A 24765-nucleotide genomic window follows, 5' to 3' on the forward strand; every position below is an offset into this window, starting at 1 on the left:
TTCACTGGTGAACAAGTGATAGAATGCTACATTTCTCCAAATCTGTTCACATGAAGAAACAAACTCTTGGATGGTCTCAGATATATAGATAGAAGAGGAGCAAATCATTTCTAAGCAGTGTTCTACTCTCAGTCTATTTGGCAACTCTTGGTCTAGCATACTGTTCAGTGATACATGACAACCATCATTCCCTTCATTTATGAATGCACACAAAATAAACCAAGATTTTTCAAGCTGAGTGTTTATTTCTACTGGTAACAGTGAACAGTAATATTGCACATACAGTACTGCAAGCCAGTTAAAATGCACATTTTTTAGTTAGTATACACTCAGGCACTTCAAGCTAGAGATCATTAGCTTTACATCTACTGTGCAGACTGAAGTAAGCAAAGCGTCCACAAAATATTAGCATAGTTTGTTGATTTAGGAATGTGAAACTGTGTTTGGTCTATATTGAAGAAATTAAACTTAATTACTAATACTACAAATATAGCTGCTAATAAAATACATTCCCCTTTCTGGAGGATCATCGCTTTGACGTCGCTGTGCTTTTCTCTTAACAAAAGTTAAGAGACTTTTTTTTTTTTAACGTTCTTTTTTTATATTAATTCATGAATACCATTGACTAAATCTCTGCTACAGCATTCAATGCACTATGGTTAGAAAAAGCTCTGTTATATTGATATCTTATAGACATTCATTTCTTAAACGAAGTTAGATACACTATATGGCCAAAGGCACTGATGTTGGGTGAGGGGGTCTGGAAAAGTTGTTTTTAGTGGGGTTCAAGTCTGGGCTTTGTGCAGGACTGTCACAGTCTTCCCCACCAGACCTAGTAAACCATATATGGACCCTGTTTTGGGCACCACCTCTTCTCTAGATGGGTATACTGGTGTAGCATTGAAATTTGTCTTTACTGGAGTTACTGGAATAGCAAAATACATTAATTAGAACGAGATGTTCACATACTTCTGGCCATATAATGTAGCAGAGTTCATTTTTGTTCTATGTCTTTGGTTGATAAATGAATTAAAATCTCTAATGCACTGTTTTAAACAATATAGATAAAGATTGTATCTCAAAATACAAATGAAAATACTTGGAGAGAATAATATCTTTACCACTATTCAAACATTTCTTACTGTAAAACTACGTGATATATGTTTGTCACAAACAATCACAATTTACACAAAGAGTCATAAATTCTAAAAACACAGCGTGTCAATACAGTACTTGGTACAATGGTACACACTTCAGTTGATCTTCATGACATAACAGCTAAGAAGTTATGTATTTGTGCAATCACACAGACGGTCCAGATGGCTCTTAGATGGTGGTATATTACAGTATATTCTTAAACTTTTATTATTATTATTATTGATAATTCAGACCAGTTCTGGATTTTAAAGGAAATGTTCACAGTTGAAAAGTTACGCTCTATGTCCCTCGGTCTGTACAAAAATATTGTGTTTAAATTAATACATTTACTATGGATGTCTATGGGGCAAAACAAAACAAAACAAAACAAAACAAAACAAAACAAAACAAAACAAAACAAAACAAAACAAAACAAAAAAAGTCAGTCTCTAAGTTTTTTGATAAAGTGCTTATCTTATAATATGTGAACTGCAGGTTAATACAGTGAGGTATTGCTACTCCAATGTCTTGCCTGTTAAATTTTCACAGAGAAAGCAATACTATAAGTACAATTTTTGTTTCTTTGTACAAAGGGACTAATGTTTTTTTGTTTTTTTATCACAGGCACTGTCATAGAGCTTAACTTGAACTGAGCCATGAACATTTCTTAAATGTACAGTTGTGCTGTATAGTATGATATTTCCTGTTAAAATCAAGGGTAACACTCTACAACAAGGTTTCATCACTTGACATAATAACTGAAAATGGAAACTTTAATTATTAGAAAATAATGCACACCCAAAGTGGTGATGTAAGAACTGTAAGTTTAACGGCTTCAAGAACAGCAACACTACCATCTCACTACTGAGTATGTCATGCAGCTTTTCAGTTTTCAGCGTGGGAGAAACATGTAAATAGTTTGTCATTTTTATCTTACTGTTTAATATATTTATTTGTTTGGTCAGTGTTGTTGTGTGATTTTGTTCTTTTGCTGTTGTAGGCTGTAAGATCTTCTGAAATAACTGAAATCATTTTGCAATGTGATTTGGACATGAAATACAGTCAAGACCTGCTTGGAACTATTTTAGCTGTGTGTTTCACTGAATTAAACTGCACACTCTAAAACATTCTTCAGCCAATCAGGATCAAGTATTTGACATTAATTAATGAGCAAAATATCTGTAGTATTTATTAATATAGCATATATAATATACTGTTATAATACAACAGTATTTATTAATCTTTGTTAACCTTTGTTCATAAATATACAACTGTTCATTGCTAATTCAAGTTAGCTCAGGTCGATTAAATAATTTTAGATGTATTTGTAAATGTTAAAAATAACAAAGATTAAAATATGCATTAAGTATTTGGCAATGTCAGTTCATGTCAACAAATATAGTTAACTAGAAAGGGAACCTTATTGTAAAGTGTTACAATGGACAGAACACAATAGACAGGAGACAAGAGAACGGGGGAAGGGAAGAAGAGAGGACATATAATGTCATAGGAGGAAATCGCATCCTTCGTTATGAAATTATAGCTTTAAGAGCTCACCACCTCTGCATTCTAGAATGTCCAGTTTCCTAGTGGAACATTCTAGAAATCCCAGAGGTTCATTATTCTAGAGCACCTCATTGGTCTAATACTCTGGAATGTCCAACTCATGCAGTACTTCCACACGTCTTCTCCATTTCCTATATTTCTACAGAATTTACTAACATCTACTGAATTTCCAGCCTTGTGCACTCTATAAATCCTGCCCCAGTCTTTCTATCTCATCAATCAGGAAGTCAATGTCAGACCTGGTTACAGCCGGATTAGAGACAACCATTCTGAAGAAGTTGACCTTATCGCCTTGAGGCTGGTAGCCCACCATTGTTGTTCCACACTCCATCATCATTGCCTTGATCTTGGGAGCAACCTAGATATAATTTACAGGACAGAAGCTTAAGGTAACTGGGTAAATACAATGAGTGGCATAAAATATGTGGCGTATACACATGTGTATTTGATCAGTCACATACGAGCAACTTAGGTAGACTGAGAAGGAGTGATTGTTAGTATCTACTTACCTTATGAAGTCGTTGTCTTTTCTCCTCTCCATCTGGCAGAAGCCTCAGGCTTGGAGGAATGTACCAGAAACACACATTAGTGTGTTGGGGCTAAGAAACGGACAGAAGGGCAGCATTAAAAAGTTATGAAAGAAACCTTGACTTTGAAAAGGACTAGTATGTGAAGGACAGTGATAAACTCTATTGTGATTGTTTTTACTCACCTCCCCTTGAAACACCATCTCATATCCTTCTCGGTTCTTTATCTTGTGGTAGAGATACTCAGACAGCTCCAGACATCTGTCAATGTGCTTCTCAAAGCCTATAGTGCCCTGTTAAAGACGACAGATCCATAACATCTCAAATGATATTCTACACACACATCTTTGAGCTGGATTAACATTGATTCTATGTTACAATACAGTAAACATACATCCACCATTCCTCCGTCCAACTGTTCATCCACCCATTCTTCCCTCCATTCATCAATTATCTATCCAACCAGTCATCCATTATCCACCCATTGGTCCATCATGCATTCATCTGTTCAACCATCCATCATCCATCTAATCGTTCACCAATCCATCTATTCAACCAGTCATCAATTAATTCATTATCCATCCAACTTTTAGTCCATCCATCCATCCATCCATCCATCCAACCAACCATCCAACCATTCATTTATCGATATATTGATCAATTGATCATCCATTCTTCCATCCTTCCTTTGCTTCTTTTCATTCATTCATTAATTCATTCATCCAGCCATCCATCCATCCATCCATGTAAACGTTCATGCATCCATCTACCCTATGCATTCATCCATCTATCTATCCAACTGTTCATCCATCCATCCATCCATCCATCCATCTGATTTGTTTTTCATCACTGCATTAAAACCATGATTTCTGCATCCTGCATTTGATTAATTAATGAGTAACACATTGTCAAGCACTGAGGTTCTGATCTCATGGATGTGCACACACACCTTTGACTTCCACATGAGCCAGAATTTGAAGATGTCTACATGGCGGCCACACTGTATGGCCTTGTCCCCTGTGTCATAGGTGACATCATACTGCTTATCCGGCTGAAAGAGATATCCTGCACACATGGAGTTACAGCCCTGAAGAAGACCCTGAAAACACACACACACACACACACACACACACACATGCACAGTGAGAGAGCAGGAACACCGAGTGAAGATGATCATAATAACATGTCAGCAAGCAGCTCCCTCTCTCTTTTGATTCTTTGTCTCCCTGCCACTCTTTTTCTCTTGTTCTCACCCAGCTTTCTTTGCATTCTATTATTGAATTGTACTCTGTTCCATTGCTATTCAGACTAATTTATTTTGAAACCCCCATTTCTCCTTTTCTCTCTCGTACCTTCTCTCGGACCAGAATGGCGGAGCACTGTAGTGGAACACCCATCATCTTGTGTGGGTTCCATGTGACAGAGTTTGCTCTGCAGAAACAACACTGATCAGAACACACTGTTCACGCATGTGAAGTTGATCATAGAAATAAGAACATAGTAGAGTATGTGGTTAGCAGGTGCATAGCAACCATTATAACATTTGAAATTTGAAGTTTCCCCCACCTCTGGAAAATCATTGCATTTTAGTTCTATGTTGTGTATCACATAGATAAAATTTGTAGCCAGCTGTATGAACTAAGTGTTTTTGAACAACAACAAAAAAAATTGCATGTTAACTTTAGCAAACACATTAAAAACATTAAATATTTAATTTGACAATTTCAAAAGTGCAGTCTTTAAAAGAGTCTTAAGTGGGCTAAGAAACATAAGTGCACACTCTTAAATACACTTCAAGTGTCTGTTTATTTCATTAATATTATCTGGATGTACAGTTTTCTTAAAATATAATTTTAAGAGTTGAAGTACACTACAAGTGGGCATTCAATACAATTAAGCTCACTTCATTTCCGCAAGAATGAACAACAAAGTGTTAAAGATTACCAAATTACGACTACTATGTGAATGTTATGTCACCCAAATACTACTCATGAAGCAAGCTGAAGTTTTATAATATGTCTCCTCTTTTCAGACCAACATTTTGCCCCTGGAGCATAATTTATTTAACATACCTCTCTACGCCATTCAGCTTGTGTCTGTGTTTTCTAGACATCAGCAAACCTCCACCCCATGCTCCTTAAAACACACATTCACACCATCAGTTTAAATGCACCTTGTTCAGAGTGTTTCACCATAATCATTCTGTGAAAGTGAATAATGATAGACACAAACGTACATCCACATGAAGCCAAATGTTGTATTTCTCACAGATGTCAGCAATCTCATTGATTGGATCAAAGGCTCCGTACACTGTAGATCCAGCTGTAGCGTTCACAAACACTGGCACAAACCCCTGGACAGCAGAGACACAACAAAACCATTTCACCAGATAACATGCACAAGAGTCGCTCAAAACTAAATCTTTCAAACTAAACCCATGAAATGCTTCTGAAACAAATATGGGCTTAAGGGAACCCCATTTATTTAAATGAAAGCCATGTCCTGCTCTGCATCTAAATGGGCCAGTACTGCGATATTATGTTCTGATGTCTTTTAGATACGTCATTCATGTTTCATCATCTGCACTATGCTTTTAAATAGTGATATTTAAGAAATGTTACAGTTTCAAGAGAGCTTTAGCTTTAGAAGTCCAATGTGTTTTCAATCAAAGTCTGCAGTGCAAGAAATTAAAGGTGTGAAGGCATGTGCAGTTTGTATTTTGCTCAAGCGCTATTGATTCTTCCTTACAAAACCATGTGTTATCGCAGCTGTATAAAAATAGACGAAAACAGACGAACGTGATTATGCATTATTGTCCAAATGACTGTGTTTGAAGGTTTGCATGATTGTGACAGGAGACTGGATTATAACTCTATACACAGATGCAATTTAAACACAATAGTCTCATATGATGTTGAAGTCTTTTGGTTGTGCACTGAGACTCACCTTCTGTTTGGCATCAATGACTTTGGCTTCCAGATCAGCCGGAATCACTCTACCTCTAACAAAACACACATATGGTACAGACTTTTGTTGATGAGACAGTCCACAAACACACCCAGCACAGACACAGAGAGCCTCCACTTACCTCTCATCTGTCTTCAGCAAGATCAGATTCTCTGTGCCGAAACCCAGCACTGCACTGGCCTTCTTTATAGAGTAGTGACTCTGGGAACAACATTGTAACGGACTGGTAAGTGGTGGGGTTTGTGCATTTATAATTACATTCAAAACTGACAGACGGGACATATAAAGAAGCACCAGCCAGCAAAACTCTCACATCTCATTTGCATTTGCATACATTCAAAAATGGTGCGTCAAGACACATCACACCAGGTTTGACATCACTGATCTGTCATGGAACCGAGATCGGCTTAATGCATGCAAATGAGATGTGAGAGATGCAGCAAAAGGAAAAGGTTTACAGTGAATTGGTCTCACAAAAAGCTAGAATATGGTTTCAGAAGACTTGCAATATCATGCACAATTATGGTGCTTGTTTTGTCAGTTTTGGTGTTTACTGCATTCATTGCATGAGAAAGAAACACCAAAATATTCTGCAAAACATCTTCTTATGAGTTTGATGATACGGATGAGTAAATAATGACAGAATGTTCATATTTTGTCCCATTTCTATTCTATGGTTTGACTTCAGAAACAGTTGAAAGGAACAATGCACACTGAGTGATAACTTAAAAATATTAGGAATACTTTCAGGCTCCCCATCTAACAGCGTAACGAAGGAGAGCGAGTAAATGACCTACATGTTCAGAGGTGAACAGCACCAGTCTGGGAGCCGCTGCCATGCCTTTGATTTTAACCTCAGGGTAGTGTTTATACCGTGCCACCATCACGCTGTACATGTTTGAGATCGCTCCTCCTGCAAGAACACACATTTTACCACATCCAATAGGTCTGTAAGTAGCCCTATAAAGCTTACTATATCATATATGATGCACATATTTCTAAGGCCTTTATCAACATAATTAAAAGTCTGCTGCTGTACAAAATCTGCCACACACCTTCTTGTTTACATAAATGGCCATATTAATATCAGCAACTGCACCAACTGTTGTTTACATGACCACACCTGGTGAGAAAATGCCATCGCCCTCTCCATTTGGCCAGCCAATGATCTCTCTCATTTTCTTCAGGGTGAGCTGTTCCATCAGTACAAACACCGGTGCAATCTCATATGTGAACCTGTAAACACACACACCTCATTCCTACTTGTCCCACATTAATGAGTGTCCTGACAGCAGGAGGTAATTCACTAACTCTCTGTATTCATGTCAGTCTGTTCAGTCCATCAGTGAATCATTGTGATGGGAGGAACCCCACTGGAGGCATCTTCAACCTATTAGCGCCAGTCAATAATCATCCGCGGTGATTAGTGATGATGAGCAGCTCATTAGTACATGCAAATGTCAAATGCTCATGCAGTTCTGTCTAATCAATATAAACAGTACTGACATATAATTTAGAGACAGCGTGAACCTGTGCAAACATGAGAAGGTGAAATCATATAAGGCCGGGGCTAGTTGTTACAGGTTTTCTAGTCAAAAGTCCAATTATAGTTGTGATTTCTCTATAAGTAGTTTTATATTTTTATATATATATATATATATATATATATATATATATATATATATATATATATATATATATATATATAGTGCATTCTGTCTTCCAAATTACATTTTTGTAATAGCTGTTGGGTAAATACAGTAAAACCACACAGTCATACAGCACTTTCAGACAAAGAAGGTAGTTTTAAAAGCAGATTTGAATTTTATTTATTTATTTAAAAAATAATAATAAATTAATTACACCAGTCTGAATACCTTGATTTCTGTCGTTATTTTATTTTATTTTATTTTATTTTATTTTATTTTATTTTATTTTATTTTATTTTATTTTATTTTATTTTATTTTATTTTATTTTATGCAGCCATATAGTTTTTAAAAGACTGGCATGGTTAGTTTTAGCATTCCTTATAACTTTAAGTTTAACAAAGACTATTGTATCATACATGATACACACATGATCTTTGATGGAAAACATCCCTCTGATTGAAAGTTTATTTTTAGCAAGTAAAATGTATTTTTGTTTAATTGCAAAAATGTAAAAAACAAACAAACAAAACAAAAAACCTGAGAATAACATTTATATATTTAGTAATATTTCAAGAACATTTACTGGACTGAATCAACTTAGGTTTGCTTGATTATCCATACATCATTTTTAGAAAAAGCATGTTGAAATGTATCAAAAAGATCAGTTTTAAGAACTTAGTCACCATTGTACTGCATTGTATTGTGTGCTTCAAAAATACTGGGCTTTGGTCATAAAACGAAGCATTTAAATATCATCTTACTAAGACATATTATTGGGAGATGTAGAGTGACAACTGATATTTATATGCATATTGTGTAAATAATATGTACTGTTATAAAGATCTTATTGATTTATATTACAAGCTGTCAGTTACTTTTTGGCCTTATAAATATCAGCAACTGCAGCAAATTACATGTATTGTTCAGCTTTTCCTCCTCAAATATGAGCTCAATATTCTCCAATATCACACTAACAATAAAAGCCAAATGTGTCAAATATAATCCCAAACAAAAAACACATATGCAGATTTTTTTTTTAGTAATTTGTCCAAAGATTCAATAAACAATTTATTTATTATAATAAAATACATTTAAAAAATACAATTTCTGACAATAAAAGCATAGCAGTGTTTACTCAGACAAGTATTACTATTAATATTTCTCATGATTCAGAATCTGAACAAACATTAAATATAAAAAAAAATTAAAAATTGTGTGTAGCCCATCCCTCATCATTTGTGCATCAGGCATGTATGATACCTCAAATTGTGTTAAGAGTTTAGATATTAATATTATAAGCAAACTAATCCATTCTTACCTGCCATACAATAAAATGAAGAACTCACTTGGACATAAATGGAATATCTAGAGAACATCAGAACATCGTAGAGATGTTTTTTTTTTTTTTAAGTGGACCTGGAAGCAACCACAACAACCTAGCAACTGCATAGCAACACACTGAAAACACCCAGGACACCTTCACAACTGCAAAGCAATGCCCTGCAATGGTATATTTTGATCTTATAAAACCACTTTGTTTTGTTTCTGCCATTTTTGAACACATATTTGGTCAAATATTCCCCACAGATAGCAGTCTGCCTTTAGGATGAACAGATGAATGTATGGCTGGGGAGTTGGGGTGGAGGTGTGGATCGTGTCAGAGTTTGTCTCAGCTGGCTCTGTGTCTCGTGTGTAGCTGTGAATTAGTCTTGACCAATGAGCTGGTCACATATCACTGGAGCTTTTCTGATGAGAGCTAATGCGTGTTATTCTGAGCTGCCAGTCATGCTACATTTTATCCCAGTCTTCAGCTAACAGAGCAACATTACACTTCATTTGCTTTTCCTGAATTTAAAAGTCCTAATATGTTTTATCCTTCCTTTAGATTTATGTTTTCGTTTCTTTTTAAATGTTATGTTTATTTGATTCCGTGTAAATGAAAGTTGCATCAGCACAGTTATGTTTTGTAACATCTGTGCAGGAATTTTTGAAATGTAAAAATGACTTCATGTTCAAATAGACTAACTGTCCAAAAATGAAGTGTTTTTCTTTAATTGCTAATGCAACCTTTTTACACCACAGACTGAACTAAATTAAGCATTGCTTGGTAACTGGTTAACTGAAATTGGTATTAATTGTGTACTTACATTTAAAAGCTTACAGCTATTCAGCCGAATTCATACATACTGTACCTTTCTATCAAAGTTATCTGACGTTCTTGTCATATTTTATTACCATTTTCTAAACTATAGCGAATAAACTGTGATAATGCAAGAAATGCATTAAATTAAAATAAATTCTGGTTTGACTGTACATCAACTTATACCTGCAAAACTGTATGTTATCAGCTAAATCAGGCAGAAATAGCTCTTTAAGGTAATACTTGCATGTCGCCACTTTTTACAGTATGGTTACAAATTGAATGTTCAACAGCAAGTCAATGGGAGATTTTAATATTGCAATCTTTTTTTATTATTATTTTATAATTTTCTTATAAATGATAGCAGATGTAAAGCTAAAATGATCTGACAAGGCTTGAACTGAGGCTATACATTAAGCAGTTTGGACTAAATTAATAGTAGATGTTTAAAACTTCACATTAGAAATTTTGAAGAATATTCTTTAAGTTCTGCCTTACAAGCACCATAAAACGTCATAAATAGGTTAAAGTTTCATTGTAAATTGCTGAATTGTCTTATTTGATCAAATTGTTTGTCTCGCTCAACACAATAAAGCTGAATGAAGGAACTCACATGTTGGTGTTGGCAGTAGAGGTCAGCCACTCTCCAGCTAAACCAATGATGTCTAGACCTGAAGACAGCTGGTTAAAAAACCTTGGATGACCTGCAGAGAAGGAAAGAAAATGAGACACTAACACCACTGTATTCATGCACTCTTAAAAATAAAGATGCTTCACGATGTCAAAATTGTTTTTGTCTAAATTGCTCCATAAAGAACCTTTAACATCTGAAGAACCTTTCTGTTTCTCAAAAGCTTCTTTGTGTTGAAAGAAGGTTCTTCAGATTATAAAAAGGTAAGAAAGAGATGCTTCTTTGACTGAATGGTTCTTTATGGAACCAAAACATGGTTCTTCTATGGCATCGCTTGAAGAACCTTTTAAGCCCCTTTATTTTTAAGAGTGTGTGTTACTATAACATTCATTAAATTGGATGAGCAGGTGAGGGTCACCCGTGCGGACGCCGTATTTGAGCGTGTCCCTGCAGTCCACCAGGATCTGCTCCAGACTCTCCGGCTGATCACACAGCTCTAAGTTGAAGCCCTCCATTCCCTCCAGCAGCTGGTGCGGATGATGGAAGTCCAGCACTTTTGTGGATCTGTCGAAGGTCTTGCGCACATAGTTAGTGAGGATGTCCACCACCTCCAACAGGAACTGCATTGTATACTCCTCACCATTTTTAGCAGGAAGCAGATCTGTGACCAAAGTTGTTACACAGATTTATCAGTCTATCAAGTTGCTGCTTGTTCTTACAGTTTCCTTCATTCATAGAAAAATATGTAATTTACACATGCTGGTAAAAGAGAGATGATTTTTCTCTCTTTTTAATGCTTTTGAAAGAAGTCGCTTATGCTCACCAAGGCTGCATTTATTTGATCAAAATACAGTAAAAACCCTAATATGAAATATTATTAAAAATTTTAAAATAACTGTTTTCGTTTTAAATATACATAAATTAAATTATTCCCACAGTGTCAAAGATGATACTCTACCATTCAAAAGTTTGGGGTAAGATAAAAATAATAATAATAATAATAACTTTTTTGAACATTGATAATAATAAGAAACATTTCTTGAGCAGCAAATCAGCATATTAGAATGATTTCTGAAGAATCATGTGACACTGAAGACTGGAGAGATGATGCTGAAAATTCAGCTGCGCATCACAGGAATAAAGTACATTTTAAAATATATTAAAATACAAAACTTAAAAATTTTGATAATATTATTAATAATATTATAATAATATTTCATATTTTTTCAGTCTTATAAGAGGCTTCCTTCAAAAACATTTAAAAATCATAATTCGAACATTATTTTTTCTTTGTATGAGTGGAAAGCAGAATATTTAAAATACATAATATTATAGAATTATAGAATATTTTATGTTTCATAAATGTCATAAATCATTTGCATAAATGTAAATCGCCTTAATATTTTTGATTTTCTTGTTTGATAAAGCTGAAAAACTATTTGCAGGCAAACTATGACATGTATAGACCAATCGTTTGTTTTAACATCAATCTGTTTTACTGTTCATAACCTTAGAATTAAATTTTTGAGCCTTTTTATTCATTCTAAAGCATAATTAACTGCATATCACAAGAAATATGTACAGAAAAAAAGAATCCCATTGCAAATTATATTATAAATTATACAGACTAAGTACATTTTTATAATATAACATTTTATAAAATAAGTAATTTTAGTAAAAGGCAAGCCTGATGATAAGGGGTTGTTGTCTCTCACCTCTCGCATACAGATTGGAGAAGTCCGTCTCTGTGCGTCTGAAGCGAGGGTCTCGCTCGTTGTCCCGCGTTAAAATGCTCTTGGGCTGCTGTTCGTTAAAAAACCCGACAATTCGACTCTTGTCGTCAACATTATTATTCTTCTGCAAAAATCCTGTATTATTACACAGAGATGAAGACAGAAATGAGCGAACTCCGATTTTTCCAAACATTGCAGCACATGCTTGAACACAGATGAGATGTGTTTAAAGGTGTTTTCGGAGCAGTGTCCGGCTCGTTCATGGCACAGGTGACTGGGGGAGGTCACCATGATGACATCAGTGTAACAGTGATTTAGATGGACTGTGATGAACCCTGATGCTGATCATGTTAGGGACCGCAGTTTATAAATGCTAGTTAGCCTACATGTAAAATAATTAATCATCAAAATAAATGCAATTAAAAATGATTTTACTTTCATTTTTGTAGCTTTTCGGGGTGCCTTCGTTTAAAAACAACAAACAACAAAAGATACATGAGTGCAGAATTTACATCACACTGCTAGAGGAATTATTAAAGCAAAAAACCTGTGCATCGAGACAGCAGCAGGCGCTTTCCGTCCGCGTATGAGCGCCACTGCAGATTATTATATTTTGTCTTCTTCAGCTTCCTCATCCTCATCTTCTTCAGCTGATATGGGATCATTCAAGCGGTGCATGGCTCTTCTTCTACCACGGCAGCGTCACATTTCAAGTATGCCAAATGAACCTAATATGATATATAGCCTAGCTAAAGTATATGCTGCGTAAACCACATTGTCATTTTATAGGCAATCTTATTTATATTCGAACCTTTCTATATATATTCTCATTCGTCTGTATCTACTGAAACAACCATAAACCGATTTAGCACGACTAATTCATGAAAGACCATTTCTTCTGAAATCGCCTCTTATCAGTAAGCATTATGTAAAGGGTTCGTGTTATCGCGGCAAAACAGAGGCTTGACGGATTGTGGTTTAATAGATCTCCACTGAGCATGAATTCTCTCGGGACACATACAGATTCATCTGCTCACCTCAAAAACTCGATTGTAACTAGGCTATATGCCGGACGAAAACAATCGTAAAGCTTTATCTTTAATAACCGCACCGAGGGGATTTTCTTTTTAAATAACATGGTTAAGCAAAGCAACATTTTTTCAAGCAAAATCTGTAGGCTGTTCTGTTTTTGTTTTTCTTTCTGTAGTCTATTTACCGCAGTGCATCTTCAGTCTTTCAGCGAAGTCCAATAGGCTATATAGCTACTCACCCCCTTTAAATTTTTCTTTTAAAAAAGAAACGCGTTTTCAGTCTTCTCCTCCATTCATCGGTACATAATGGAGGTAATTGCGGCTGCTGTTGACTGTCAATTAGGTGACCAGCAGAAACCACCAAAAGGGGGCGCTATGAGACACATCTGCTCGTTAGAAATCAATTAACAGACATATTATGCACCACAGTGCCAGGTGGTTTTTCAAAATAGTTGGCGTAGGAGCTATTTCAGGGCTGCAAACCATGAAACACATTCCATCTTATTCACAGAATTGTTTATATTTAGCCTTTTTTTTTCAACTTACCGCATATCTTCATTCCAAGTTTCCTCGTGCATCCATGAGCGACTTCACTCCAGTCATAGTCTACGGGGAGAAAACCGCGAAATCTCTAAGTAATCTGGCAAATAAAGCGATAATTAGATGGTCCCCGCCTATCCTCAAAATACAATTGAAGCCCTCTTTCTAAATGCACCCAAGCGGTAAATGCACCATCCTTTATGCTCCTAATATGAAATGAATGTGGCAGGCAGCTGAACAGAATCCAGCATTAATGCAGGCCAAACCAGGACAAGAGGTGGATCTGGAGCTCCCGCCCCTGCGGCCCAAATCCTCAGCAGCGCTATTATGAGTTCAGCACCATTTCCCAGCAGCTCATTATCTCTCCCAGCAATCCCGTCCCATTCTTCTCCAAATGCCTTCTCCTCTATTCATCTCAGGTGCATTAAATCGTTTTCTATTTCAGCTGCAATTCTGATTTACTTGATGTAAATAATTGGCATGCTTGGCAGATAAATGTGGCACGAAAACATAAAGTGGATTTTGAAATCTGATGCAATTTTTTATTTCCTAATTTAGATTTCACATTTCATATTTATTGACATCTTGCTTCGAAAAGACTGTATATAGGACACTTCAAGAATAGAAAAATGGGATTTAATAAATAGCGATGATTTTACGCTTTTGAAAAAAAAAAATCAATAGGTTATCAAAATAGAAATGTGAGAAATTAAATCTACATTTGCTAATCTAAAAAATAGAGAAAACAGAGCCCAGGATCAGGGACGTGCACAGGGGGGTTGCTCAGGTTGCCCGGGCAACTGCCCATATGCCCTTCTCGACTCACGTTGCCCTTCCGAGGTGGAAAATAAATAAATAAAAAAAATCGTACAATGGATGCAGAATTTCACGCAGGCCTAGATAAAATAAATAAATAAATAAAAAAAATGGCAAAGCCTCACTCACTTCCATATTCGGGCACCCGTCCGAAAGTGAAAGTCGGTAGGGGAAGGGCAAACTCTCTTTACGTGGCTGGAGCGCTGCACGCGACCGGCACCTGAGCTGAGCCTGCATGAGCGGCCCTAGAAGGAGATTGTCGCGGTTGTCGGGTGAGACGACTCAACGTTGTCGGAAAAGTAATAGTAAGGTTATAATCGTTAACGAAAAACGAACGAAAAAAAAAAAAAAAACTAGTTGGGAAAAAATTGTGTTAACTGAAATAAAAATAAAAACGAGGCATTACAAAAAAAACGATAACTAACCAAAACTGTAATGTGTGTTTGGCAAAACTAACTAAAATAAAATAAAATTATAGATTAAATGTCCTTAGTTTTCGTCTTTGTCAATGTCTTTCATAGAGCAAACGTTCAGCTGCATTTCATCTGTATTTCAGTGTTTTACTTTTGGGGGGGGGGGGGGGGGGGGGGGGGGGGGGGGGGGGGGGGGGTGTGAGTGCCCTTTTTTTAGGTCAGAGCAACTGCCCCTCAAAATTCCTGTGCACGTCCCTGCCCAGGATGAATGTGAGGAAATGTACCCCGCAGCTACATACACAAAGTCACAATATGCCGTGTCTAATTTTTGAAGAGCATGTTTCTTCCGGCCATAAGTAAATTAAACAGAGCTGTTTGCCTCCCCCATCACACTGAAGCGAGCAGCAGCCATTAGTCCCAATTTAGAGTGCCTACAATTATAGATACACTTCATATGATTACACACTTCTACAGACAGACTCGCTCCCGTTCTTACCTTTTAGACCGAGATGACAAAAATATATAGAAGTAGGCTACAGTACTGAAGCTATCAAACTGTCCTGCAATATAATAATAACAGCTTAATACTACATTAAATAATACCTAATGTTAATAATAATGACAGTTAATAATAATTATATATAGCTTAATTTTAATAATAGCTAGCCTAGATTTTAAACAATAGTGGGTTGCAGATTACCTGTTAGTACAGCAAGCCAATAATGTGTTTAAAATGAATAATGACGGGTCAGAGTTGGCTGCTCGTCTGTCTTCACTAATTGCCCGTGTGCAGGTGTGTTTAAAGGCCATCACCTATGTTGACAGCGGCATTGGTCTGTCTGGCTGATGCGGGAGGTCCGCCGCGCGGTGATTTGTCGCTCCTGACGCGTCGCGAATAGCGCCTTTTTTCCGCCTCACCGACAAGATTAATGGCGTTGGCCACAAAGCAAATAGCCGGAGTGAAATAGCGGTTTATCGGTGATGGACCTACTTGAGGAGGGTGGCCGTAAATTTGTCGAGTTGGGATCCGGATCGCCGCCAGAGGAGGAGGAGGAGGAGGAGGAGGAGGAAGCCGCCATCAGCCCCAGTGTTTAAGTCCTCAACCCAAAGAGCTCTGTCACTCTCAGAGAAACTGCTCCTGTTTCAGCAGACAAAAAAAGTCAAGCTGACTGGAGGGAGATAGAGCATCAGTTCAGCATCAATACCTGCATCATAAGGTCTAGCATTTTTTATTTTTTAAATTGAAACATTTTTTTCATATCATAAATTAAGTCGAATATGTTAATGAATTAGATAGTCTCGTATAGCCTATCTGTGGCACTCTTTTCTCTAAAAAAAATCAAATATTTTAGGTTCTTTGGCGGTCAAGCGCCTCTGGAAACACAACCTTTTTTTTTTTTTTTCCTAAAGAACTAATCAAACTCAAACTAAAACAGAATCAAACTATTATTGTAATTAAAGAACCTGTCCACGCACACAGGTTGCCGAGCCTTAAAATTATTTCTTGTTGGCTTACTTCCCCAAATAAGCCGAGAATATACGCTATTAAACATTGCACGACAAACCCAAGACGATTTTGCTTTTTTCTCACTGAAAATGCTACTGGATCAAAATGTTAAATGACTGCATTAAAATAATAAAATAATCCTACAACTAGATCTGAAACGGTGCTCTAAAAGTTTCTTTCACAGAAATGTATTTGGTGCTCATCATCATGCCAATAGGAATCACGTATTGTCTTGATTAATATAGCCTACACATGTTAACATTGATTAAGAAATGGTGCATATTGATTTCTCAATTCAGATGACATATGGATGAAGGAAACCGATGGCTGTTGAAGGGTTAACAGAAACCTATATCTGTATGCAATATAGATTGCCATTGTTAGATTTAAATAGGCGTTTTTTTTTTCTCAGATGACATAAAATCCACAGTTTTACCGAATAAACAGCCTACAGCACCAAAGTGCAGACTGCACGGAACGCCTGACTGTTGTGAAGCACCTGTTAGATTAATAATTACAGTTTTACTTTAGACGATCAAACAGAATCAAACAAAATAAAAAATCCAGCAAGCCGCTTACCTTGTAAAAGAAACGAGATATGCAACAGTATCCAAAATCTCCACGCAACTAAATTTCCTCGACGTCAGATGCGTCCTCACTCCTCCAAAATCAGCTCACAAATATGTCTATTAAAAAAAAATTAAAAAATAATAATAATAATAAAATCTAATTGAAGGATCACGATGACCTTTCCGGAGGCGATGTTTTATTTGCTGCTACTCAAAGCGTAAATCGCCTATTTATTCGACACTGCATGCGCGTGACGCGCGGTTAGTAATCCTCGGACCTCTCCACAACATCAGACTGGCTCTGAAACACATCTCATTTCTACAGAAGCATCAGCACGAGCGCTATTACGGCAGCTCTGGCACCTTCCCGCAGGACTTTGTGCCTTAAATGAGAACGCAAGTCACGAACAAACACTTTCCAAGTTTGACACGACAGCAACGCACATTACATGCTGCTCCCGAGAGGAGTCTGGGTCATTCTGACCTTCAGACATCAAGGACAACACTGCTCGTAGAGTTCTTGCGTTTTAGCACCTGTTCTTGAACAGGTTATTCATAAATAACTATAAGCGACAGACTCGTCGAGCTTTGAAGGGTTAGCCTTTATGTCTATGCGCTAAGTGATCTTCTTAACCTTGAAAAGAGAAGCTCTTGTCTGAGAAGTTTTAGTGCTGGATGTTGGACACGAATGGGAACGCTGTTCAGATTGGTGTTGTAGGAGAACTCCACATGGTGGCAGCAAGCATTCAATTAATGCAATAAACCCAAGCAAATGCTTAGTTCTTGCATGCAGTGCTTTTCTTTTTTTTTTTTTTTTTTTTTTTTTTTTTAATCATGGTGATAAAATTCCTTAAGCATTATTTTAGCTAAACTCTTTTGGCAAGAAGGAATGCATCGACTGTGTAGGAGCAATAGGCTACTGATCGCTGGATTCTGTCATATTGAGTGTCGTGGCGTTTCAGCACCTGGACAGCTCCCTCGGTGACTCAAATCTGCAGCAGGACTGGAAAATACCCGCTAATTAATCAAACTGAAAACTCATACCCGCTGTTTGTTGTTTACAAAGAGGTTGTTCAATTTATTTTTTATTTTTTCCCCACTCAAAGAACCCTCATCAACGGCGAACCATTTTCTGTTGAGCAGAGTCTTGAATTGACAGTCACACCTCAGGTTCTACATTCATGTGTTTGTTGATCAAAGAAACGCTTACCGAGTAACTTCAGACCTTCAATTTTAACAGTTTAGCTAATAATTTATTTTCTATCCGTATTTTGACATCAGCAGTACAGACATTGGTGTTCATTACAAATTAAAGCAACTTTCATTGTAAGGTTTTTGGTCTTGCAGTAGGTGTATGGATGCGATTATAAACGTTCATTTTGAAAAACAACGTCATAGTTCTTGATTCACGCCATAGCAATTTCAGTGAGAAGCAGCAGAACAGAAGCAGAATATGATCCTTTTTTACAGCTTCAGAACCTCAAGTCGACGGAAGATGGCGCTGGTATATTAGTATCGGTCCGTAAAGCTCGGTCCACTCGCACACCTGCTTCATCTATGCAAATAATGCCATTAAGGAATAAAATTAAATAATAATAATAATAATAATAATTGCATTATGTTTGTATAGCATTAAAACATTGTTCTTAGACACTGTAGACATTTGACTTTTTGGAATGTGGTCAAGAGTTAATAGGCTACAGGTAAGTAGTGATAATAAAAATAATGATGATGATGATAATCCCAGTGATGGTAATCAGAAATATTTCATAGCCTAAAAAGAATGTTCAGAATGCAACTCAACTTGCAATCAATCAATCAATCAATCAATCAATCAATCAATCAATCAATCAATCAATCAATCAATCAATCAATCAATCAATAGCGAATTTAAATGAATAAATGAATAGTTTTGGCCCTGATTGGTAAATAAAACATTTTGGTCACAGCTTTGACTTGTTTATCGTAGCACTGCACAGTGTCTATACCGCACAGTGACTATATATTTTAGTGGAAGTATTTCACTTAGTAAATTAGCTTAATAAAATTGTGTTTTAATAAAAAATGTGTATGCAATATTTTTATATGTAGTAATCCTTTTAGAAAAGCAATAAGAAATCAGGTCTCAATATACCAAAGTATGTTTCATCTCACTGCTTAACGAAATAAATTGGATGTTTAGAGAGAGAGAGAGAGAGAAAAAAAAGGAACGGAAAGGAAAAGTAGCATGGTACACTGAGGTGAGAAATGTATCAATCTTTCCGTGCAAAGCATCGCTTCATTCTCCAGCCAGAAGTGATGCTCTTAAACACACCCCAAACAACCTTTGATGCTCAGCTAGGCCTGGGTTTATTTTCTTTTTTTTCACATTTAATACTCTAAAATAAACAAGCACATGTAAGATTGCAAGTATGCATGCTTAAGTATGTGTGTCTAAACGCCTGATTCTGCCAGACTTTCAACAGACTGACATCAAAGGAAGATCAGAGTGTGGCATTCAGATCAGGTCACGGTGAGGCTTAAACACAAACTCCCTCCAGCAGTCCCTCCGTGCAACGCCACATGTGCTGCTGTGATAGCCTGACCATATCGCACTCTCTGAAGGAGAGGAACAGCCTTGTCTGCCCTATGGGAAGAACTCACTGCTTGCTGCTGAAGAGGCACACTGAGACATGTTACTCAGTACCTGAAAAAAGGCACATGCGCAAATCCTTCAGTGATTGGTTTTAACTTCATATTGGGACATTTTGAGACATGTGAGTTATTATTCATTCTAGTCAAAACAAAACTGACACATCTACTAAAGCACATGACATGTTATTTTGTAAATCAAGATTATGTTAGTAAATACTCTGTTTGTATTTTGGTATTCATTTTGGCAATGTTTAGTAACAGCATGATTAATTTACTATTGTTAGCAAATACCAATACGCTCTTATTGCAATTTGTACCTTTTTATGCTTTAGTGAATGGCTGAACTAATTTGTATAGGCTTCTCATGAAGTTTAAGGCCTAACTTACTATTCATGTATTTTTATATCACTCTAGGAAGAAATTACTAGCTAAAAACATGAATGAATGTGAAGAGATGACAATGAATGTCTGAATAATTAGTCTTTTTGTTTTACACGTACAACAAATAAAAATAATCAGTTTATTGTTGAGTAAATTACTATTCATTTTGACAGAAGATCTGTTTTAATAATAAAGTTCAATCAACATATTTACATTTTAGGATTAATTTTGAAAAAAAAAAAAAAAACAAACAAACAGTGATCAGGGATTTTCTCCTTTACATAATTCAGAATGTGTTGTAAAAATATTGAGCTCACTGGTGTTGATGGATAAAGATCCAGTACGCGATTGGATGACTTAGGAGTTTGGAAACTAGAATTATGGATTTCCTGAAATGGTATTAAAAGGGGGAAAATAATGGATAATAAAGAAACAATAATGAATAAATATTTTTTCTCTAGGACTTTAAAGGATAAAGAGGTACGATGTCAGTAACATTTGAGAAACTGTTAGAAACTTTTATCTATGATTTAATCTACATTTCTGCAGTTTTACAACCTGTCAGTGCATGTCCCGAGTGAGTAAATATGAAACAAATTTTATTGTATCGTATGTCCAAGAAATAGGAAAATAACTGTTTTCATAGAATATTAATATATTTTTCAATTTATGACAAAACTGTAATCATTATAAGTGCAGTTATAATGATCAAAGCAGTATGGCACTAGATAAAGTGTTACTGTTTTTGCCTTTCTTTAGAGACTTAAGAGACTAACCATAACTAGTTCAGCTAGAACAAGTAGCATCGCTAGATCTTCTTAACACAGGTAAGTGGGCCAACATTAGAGAAGGGTTCAGTGATGTGTGCCAGGATTTTACCAATGGAGGCACTATTGCAGGAGAAACTGCACCATAGAGTTCAAAGAACGAACATCTTTCTATGTGCCAAAAATTCCCCATCCAACTATCAATAATACACACATACTTAATATACTGTATTCAGAACTGATGTAGTTTTATGCAAGATAATAGAAACTTTAAGTAGAAACCTTAATTATCCCTTAATTAAAAAAATAAATAAAATAATTTAAATGTGTTCTGTCTTTCACTGTGCAAAACGTGCAAAATGGTCAGTATAATTCATAACAGAGAATTAATTAGAACTACAATACTCCGATTTAGAGTGAATTGCCAGAAACCACTTAGTTAAAATGTAAATGCACAGACTGAGGTTAAAACTGATTCAGTTTGATTTCAGTTCAGCAAAAATAACATCAGGATCTGAATGTGAGCACATCAAAATCTGCATAGAAATGAGGTTTTTCTATTACTCGCAATGCATCTGAATATGTTGTATCAAGATGGAGCTGAGCACTGTTCTGATATTCTGTTTTCTAATTGGGTCACACAGATGGTATAATATGAACTTAGGAGCCTGACACGATAGTAGCACATCTTTTATACAGTTAGTCACGTTATTTCATTACTGTTATTCTAGGATTTCGATGCAGTGCAAAAAAAAAAAAAAAAAAAAAAAAAATAAATTCAATTCAGTGATTTATTTCTTAAATGTTTTTTTTGTTGGCTTGTTGTATGTTCATATATTTCACATATCAAATACTGACAGCATCTACAAAATGCTTATGAGTGACATTACGAAAAACAGAAAACTACAGCTGATGTCAGTTAGCGTTTGCTTTATTGTCATTTTTGCCGACTTTGTTCTTAAACTCATATAATGCTGTATAAAAGCTGTCCTTTGAACTGAACATCAGAGCTCTACTTATCCTAATAACTGATGAATCTCACAGTGCTTCATTCGGCTCATTCTAGACATTATTAACAGAGTTTCACTGTTTCTCTGTTAAGCGTTTGATACACACTCAAACTTACTCAAATTCAAACTTTGACATCCGTTTAACTCACATTTTTTCTCTTGAAAAAATAAATCTATCCACTGTTAATAACTCCACTTCACCGTCTTATGTTTCAATGGCATGTACAAGTCATATTCTTTATTTTCACACAATAATTTCGAAAGTTTAACAGATGGTTTCCAATAGCATGCTAAAACACCCCACAAGGAGCGAGAACTGACACTTTCATTCAACAAAAGCTATCAATATATTTACAGAATAAAGAAATCTTCCACCGAAGACAGAGATCTGAACACAAGTTAAAACTTGTTAATGTTTTGAGTAGCTCAGGGGCAGGAAACATTTTCCAGGGTTCCTCGAGGAACTGAGAATGACTTGAAAATTGTATTTACAAGTCCAAAAAAAAACTTTTCGCTTCATGAGGATCCTGAAGATTGTATATATTGCACTAGTCTATGGTCCTCCAAGTCTACTACACAGGTCTCAGGTCTTCTCTTTTGACGTAATCAGAGTTTTTTTCCTGACTTTTGCTCTTCTTGTTCTGGTGCGTCTTCACATGTTTGGCCAAATGATCGCTCCTCATGAACCTCTTGCAGCAGTCCGGACACACAAAGCGTTTTTCCCCGGTATGAGTTCTCAGGTGCCTCTGTAACTCGTCCGATCGGGTGAAGCTCTTCCCACAGAAGAGCCAGTTACACACGAAGGGTCTCTCTCCCGAGTGCCAGCGCAGGTGCGCCTTCAGGTGGGACGTTTTGCCATATACTTTCCCACATCCGGGGATGTGGCATATGTGCTGTTTCTTTTTCCCGGGCTCGTCGCTGGAGCTGGACGACTGGCAGTTAGGACACCGGCATCTCCGGCAGCGCCTGGCGGTGGCCAGAGGGGATTTGGTGTGGAGGAGGGCTGCGATTTGAGTCTGGTACTGTGCAAAGTCTGTGTGTCCCAACACCAAGCCCCTCTGGATGGGGAAGCGGTGCGGGCCGAGGCTCGCCGGGTGGCTGACGTGGTTTCCTTGCTGAAGGCTCCACCACGGTATATCCTCCGCGGGGTTTGGAGACAGCTGTCTCTGCTGCTGATGGACTAGCCCTGAGTGTCCCGGGACGAAACCGTGCGGGATGGGGGGCGGCGCTGCGTAGGTGACGGCGGGGACGTAGGTCGGCGGGCAGCTTGATTGTAACGACTGCATGGAGCATGGCAACATCTTGACCGGAGAGAAGTCATAAGGATAGGTGGGGTCGGCCGGAGGGGTTAACGGGAGCTCGTGGTGGGTGGTGTAGGAGCCCTGCAGGTGAGATTTGGAGGACAGTCCAAAGGAAGAATTGTTGGAAAGCGAGGGCTGGGTATTGGCCTCGTTACTCCAAGGGTGGAATATCCGTGACGGAGACCCGAGGGTCGTGTCGTAGGGAACTTGAATAAAGTCCGTGGGTGTGGATCCGTGATGATGACCGATCCGGTTACACGTCGCCGCTAGAAGCGCCAGAGGAGAGTGTTTGCTGTTTTCCGGCGAGGAGTTGGGAGTGCGATCCTGGAACATAGGAAAGAGCTGTGTTAAAACTTTTTTTTTTTTTTTTTAAAGAATTTTTTTTGAAGATCAGATTTTGGGGGAAACTTTTCCACATGTTGTGTTCAATGATACATACAAAGCAAATTTACCTCAGTGTTAATGAAGGATATGATTTTAAAATGAGCCAATGAAACTATGACCACATTTAATCTCTTCTCAAGTTGGGCAAAAGACATTTGTTTTTTTGAATATGCATAACTTTAGCTGCATTAGTGAAATACGTTTACAGTCAAAAATGACGTTTCATCTAAGATGTTTACCATTCTAATTAAGTCAACTATATATATATATATATAAACAAGCAGCTTAACTGCTGCGTTACAAATTTAAAATAAAGTGCAAAGCACGTTTATTGCACTTTTTGATCCACTACATTTAATTACTGATGATGAAAATCGAACTGAAACTCTCAAAAACTTTGTAATTACTAATTACATGGATTAAAACATCGTGTTAACAATGAAGGAAGTCCTACAGCTCCTACGGTCTTGCTATGAGGATTTTTTTTATTTTATTATTATTATTATTATTATTGTTGTTAAATATGAAATCGTCCGAAAAATCACTCGCCAAATAAAGTAGATCTTCCGGAGTTCACTAAGCGCCCTTTATATGCGTTATCCGCGACACACGAGTAAAGGAAGTACATTTTCAGCAATATCTCAAACTTCTCACGAACCTGAAGAAATGCCTGTAGTGTGTCGTTCCTCAGCACAGCCACAGCTGCCATGGCAACACTTCCTCGAGTTCCTCAAGCTTCGCGGGTTAAAAGCAGCCAAATTCACTTCTTCAGAAATACTTGAATACGTGTTCTCACGGAAAGTGCGCTCGCGTCGCTTGCTCTCCTCCAGCTATCCCTGGACTATCTGAGGGAGTGAAGGATCACTTCTTTGGATTTGATAAGGACTTTGGTGGGCCGCCAGCCAGTCAGGAGTGAGATTTATGACTTTGAAGTTCGCCGCTGCCCAATCATCAAAGAAGAGCGGCTCTTTGAGAGGGGGAAGCAAATCCTCTGAATCCACACACAAGCTCCTATGGTGTGTTTGTTGGTCTGGATAAAAGGGCTGATTATTAGGGGGGGG

At 37.0% G+C, this 24765-nt stretch overlaps 2 protein-coding genes across 5 annotated transcripts; both read right to left on the minus strand.

Moving 5' to 3' along the window:
- Positions 1-224: 224 nt before the first annotated feature.
- Positions 225-17894, minus strand: LOC109085111 (glutamate decarboxylase 1). Of its 4 annotated transcripts, XM_042730635.1 has the most exons (17): positions 17238-17894; positions 16143-16289; positions 13929-13988; positions 12334-12486; positions 11037-11279; positions 10601-10691; positions 7321-7433; positions 6995-7110; positions 6319-6398; positions 6177-6231; positions 5467-5583; positions 5303-5367; positions 4583-4661; positions 4180-4329; positions 3416-3523; positions 3213-3302; positions 225-3061 (listed from the first exon to the last, which is right to left on the minus strand). In XM_042730635.1, exons 2-17 carry the CDS (start codon positions 16228-16230, stop codon positions 2888-2890), a joined length of 1782 nt encoding a protein of 593 aa, XP_042586569.1. In that variant the 5' UTR covers positions 16231-16289; positions 17238-17894; the 3' UTR covers positions 225-2887. The 4 variants fall into 4 exon arrangements, with proteins under 4 accessions (XP_042586569.1, XP_042586571.1, XP_042586572.1 ...); XM_042730637.1 differs by lacking the exons at positions 16143-16289; positions 17238-17894 and adding an exon at positions 15852-15981; XM_042730638.1 differs by lacking the exons at positions 13929-13988; positions 16143-16289; positions 17238-17894 and adding an exon at positions 13622-13898.
- A 4030-nt stretch (positions 17895-21924) lies between these two features.
- LOC109085110 (transcription factor Sp5-like) lies at positions 21925-24675 on the minus strand. The gene is made up of 2 exons (XM_042730639.1): positions 24363-24675; positions 21925-23644 (listed from the first exon to the last, which is right to left on the minus strand). The coding sequence occupies exons 1-2, from the start codon at positions 24411-24413 to the stop codon at positions 22592-22594; spliced, it is 1104 nt and encodes a 367-aa protein (XP_042586573.1). The 5' UTR covers positions 24414-24675; the 3' UTR covers positions 21925-22591.
- Positions 24676-24765: the final 90 nt, after the last annotated feature.

This window comes from Cyprinus carpio, chromosome B9, assembly GCF_018340385.1.
Source record: "Cyprinus carpio isolate SPL01 chromosome B9, ASM1834038v1, whole genome shotgun sequence".
Lineage (NCBI taxonomy): Eukaryota > Metazoa > Chordata > Actinopteri > Cypriniformes > Cyprinidae > Cyprinus > Cyprinus carpio.

Coding starts and splice junctions, on each gene's coding strand:
- LOC109085111 (XM_042730635.1), bottom strand. CDS start 16,230: ATGGCGGCTTCCTCCTCCTCCTCCTCCTCCTCCTCCTCTGGCGGCGAT. Junction 10,692..11,036: donor CAAATACGGCGTCCGCACGG/GTGACCCTCACC, acceptor CCTTCTCTGCAG/GTCATCCAAGGTTTTTTAAC. Junction 3,062..3,212: donor AAAGACAACGACTTCATAAG/GTAAGTAGATAC, acceptor AATTATATCTAG/GTTGCTCCCAAGATCAAGGC.
- LOC109085110 (XM_042730639.1), bottom strand. CDS start 24,413: ATGGCAGCTGTGGCTGTGCTGAGGAACGACACACTACAGGCATTTCTT. Junction 23,645..24,362: donor CACTACAGGCATTTCTTCAG/GTTCGTGAGAAG, acceptor CCTATGTTCCAG/GATCGCACTCCCAACTCCTC.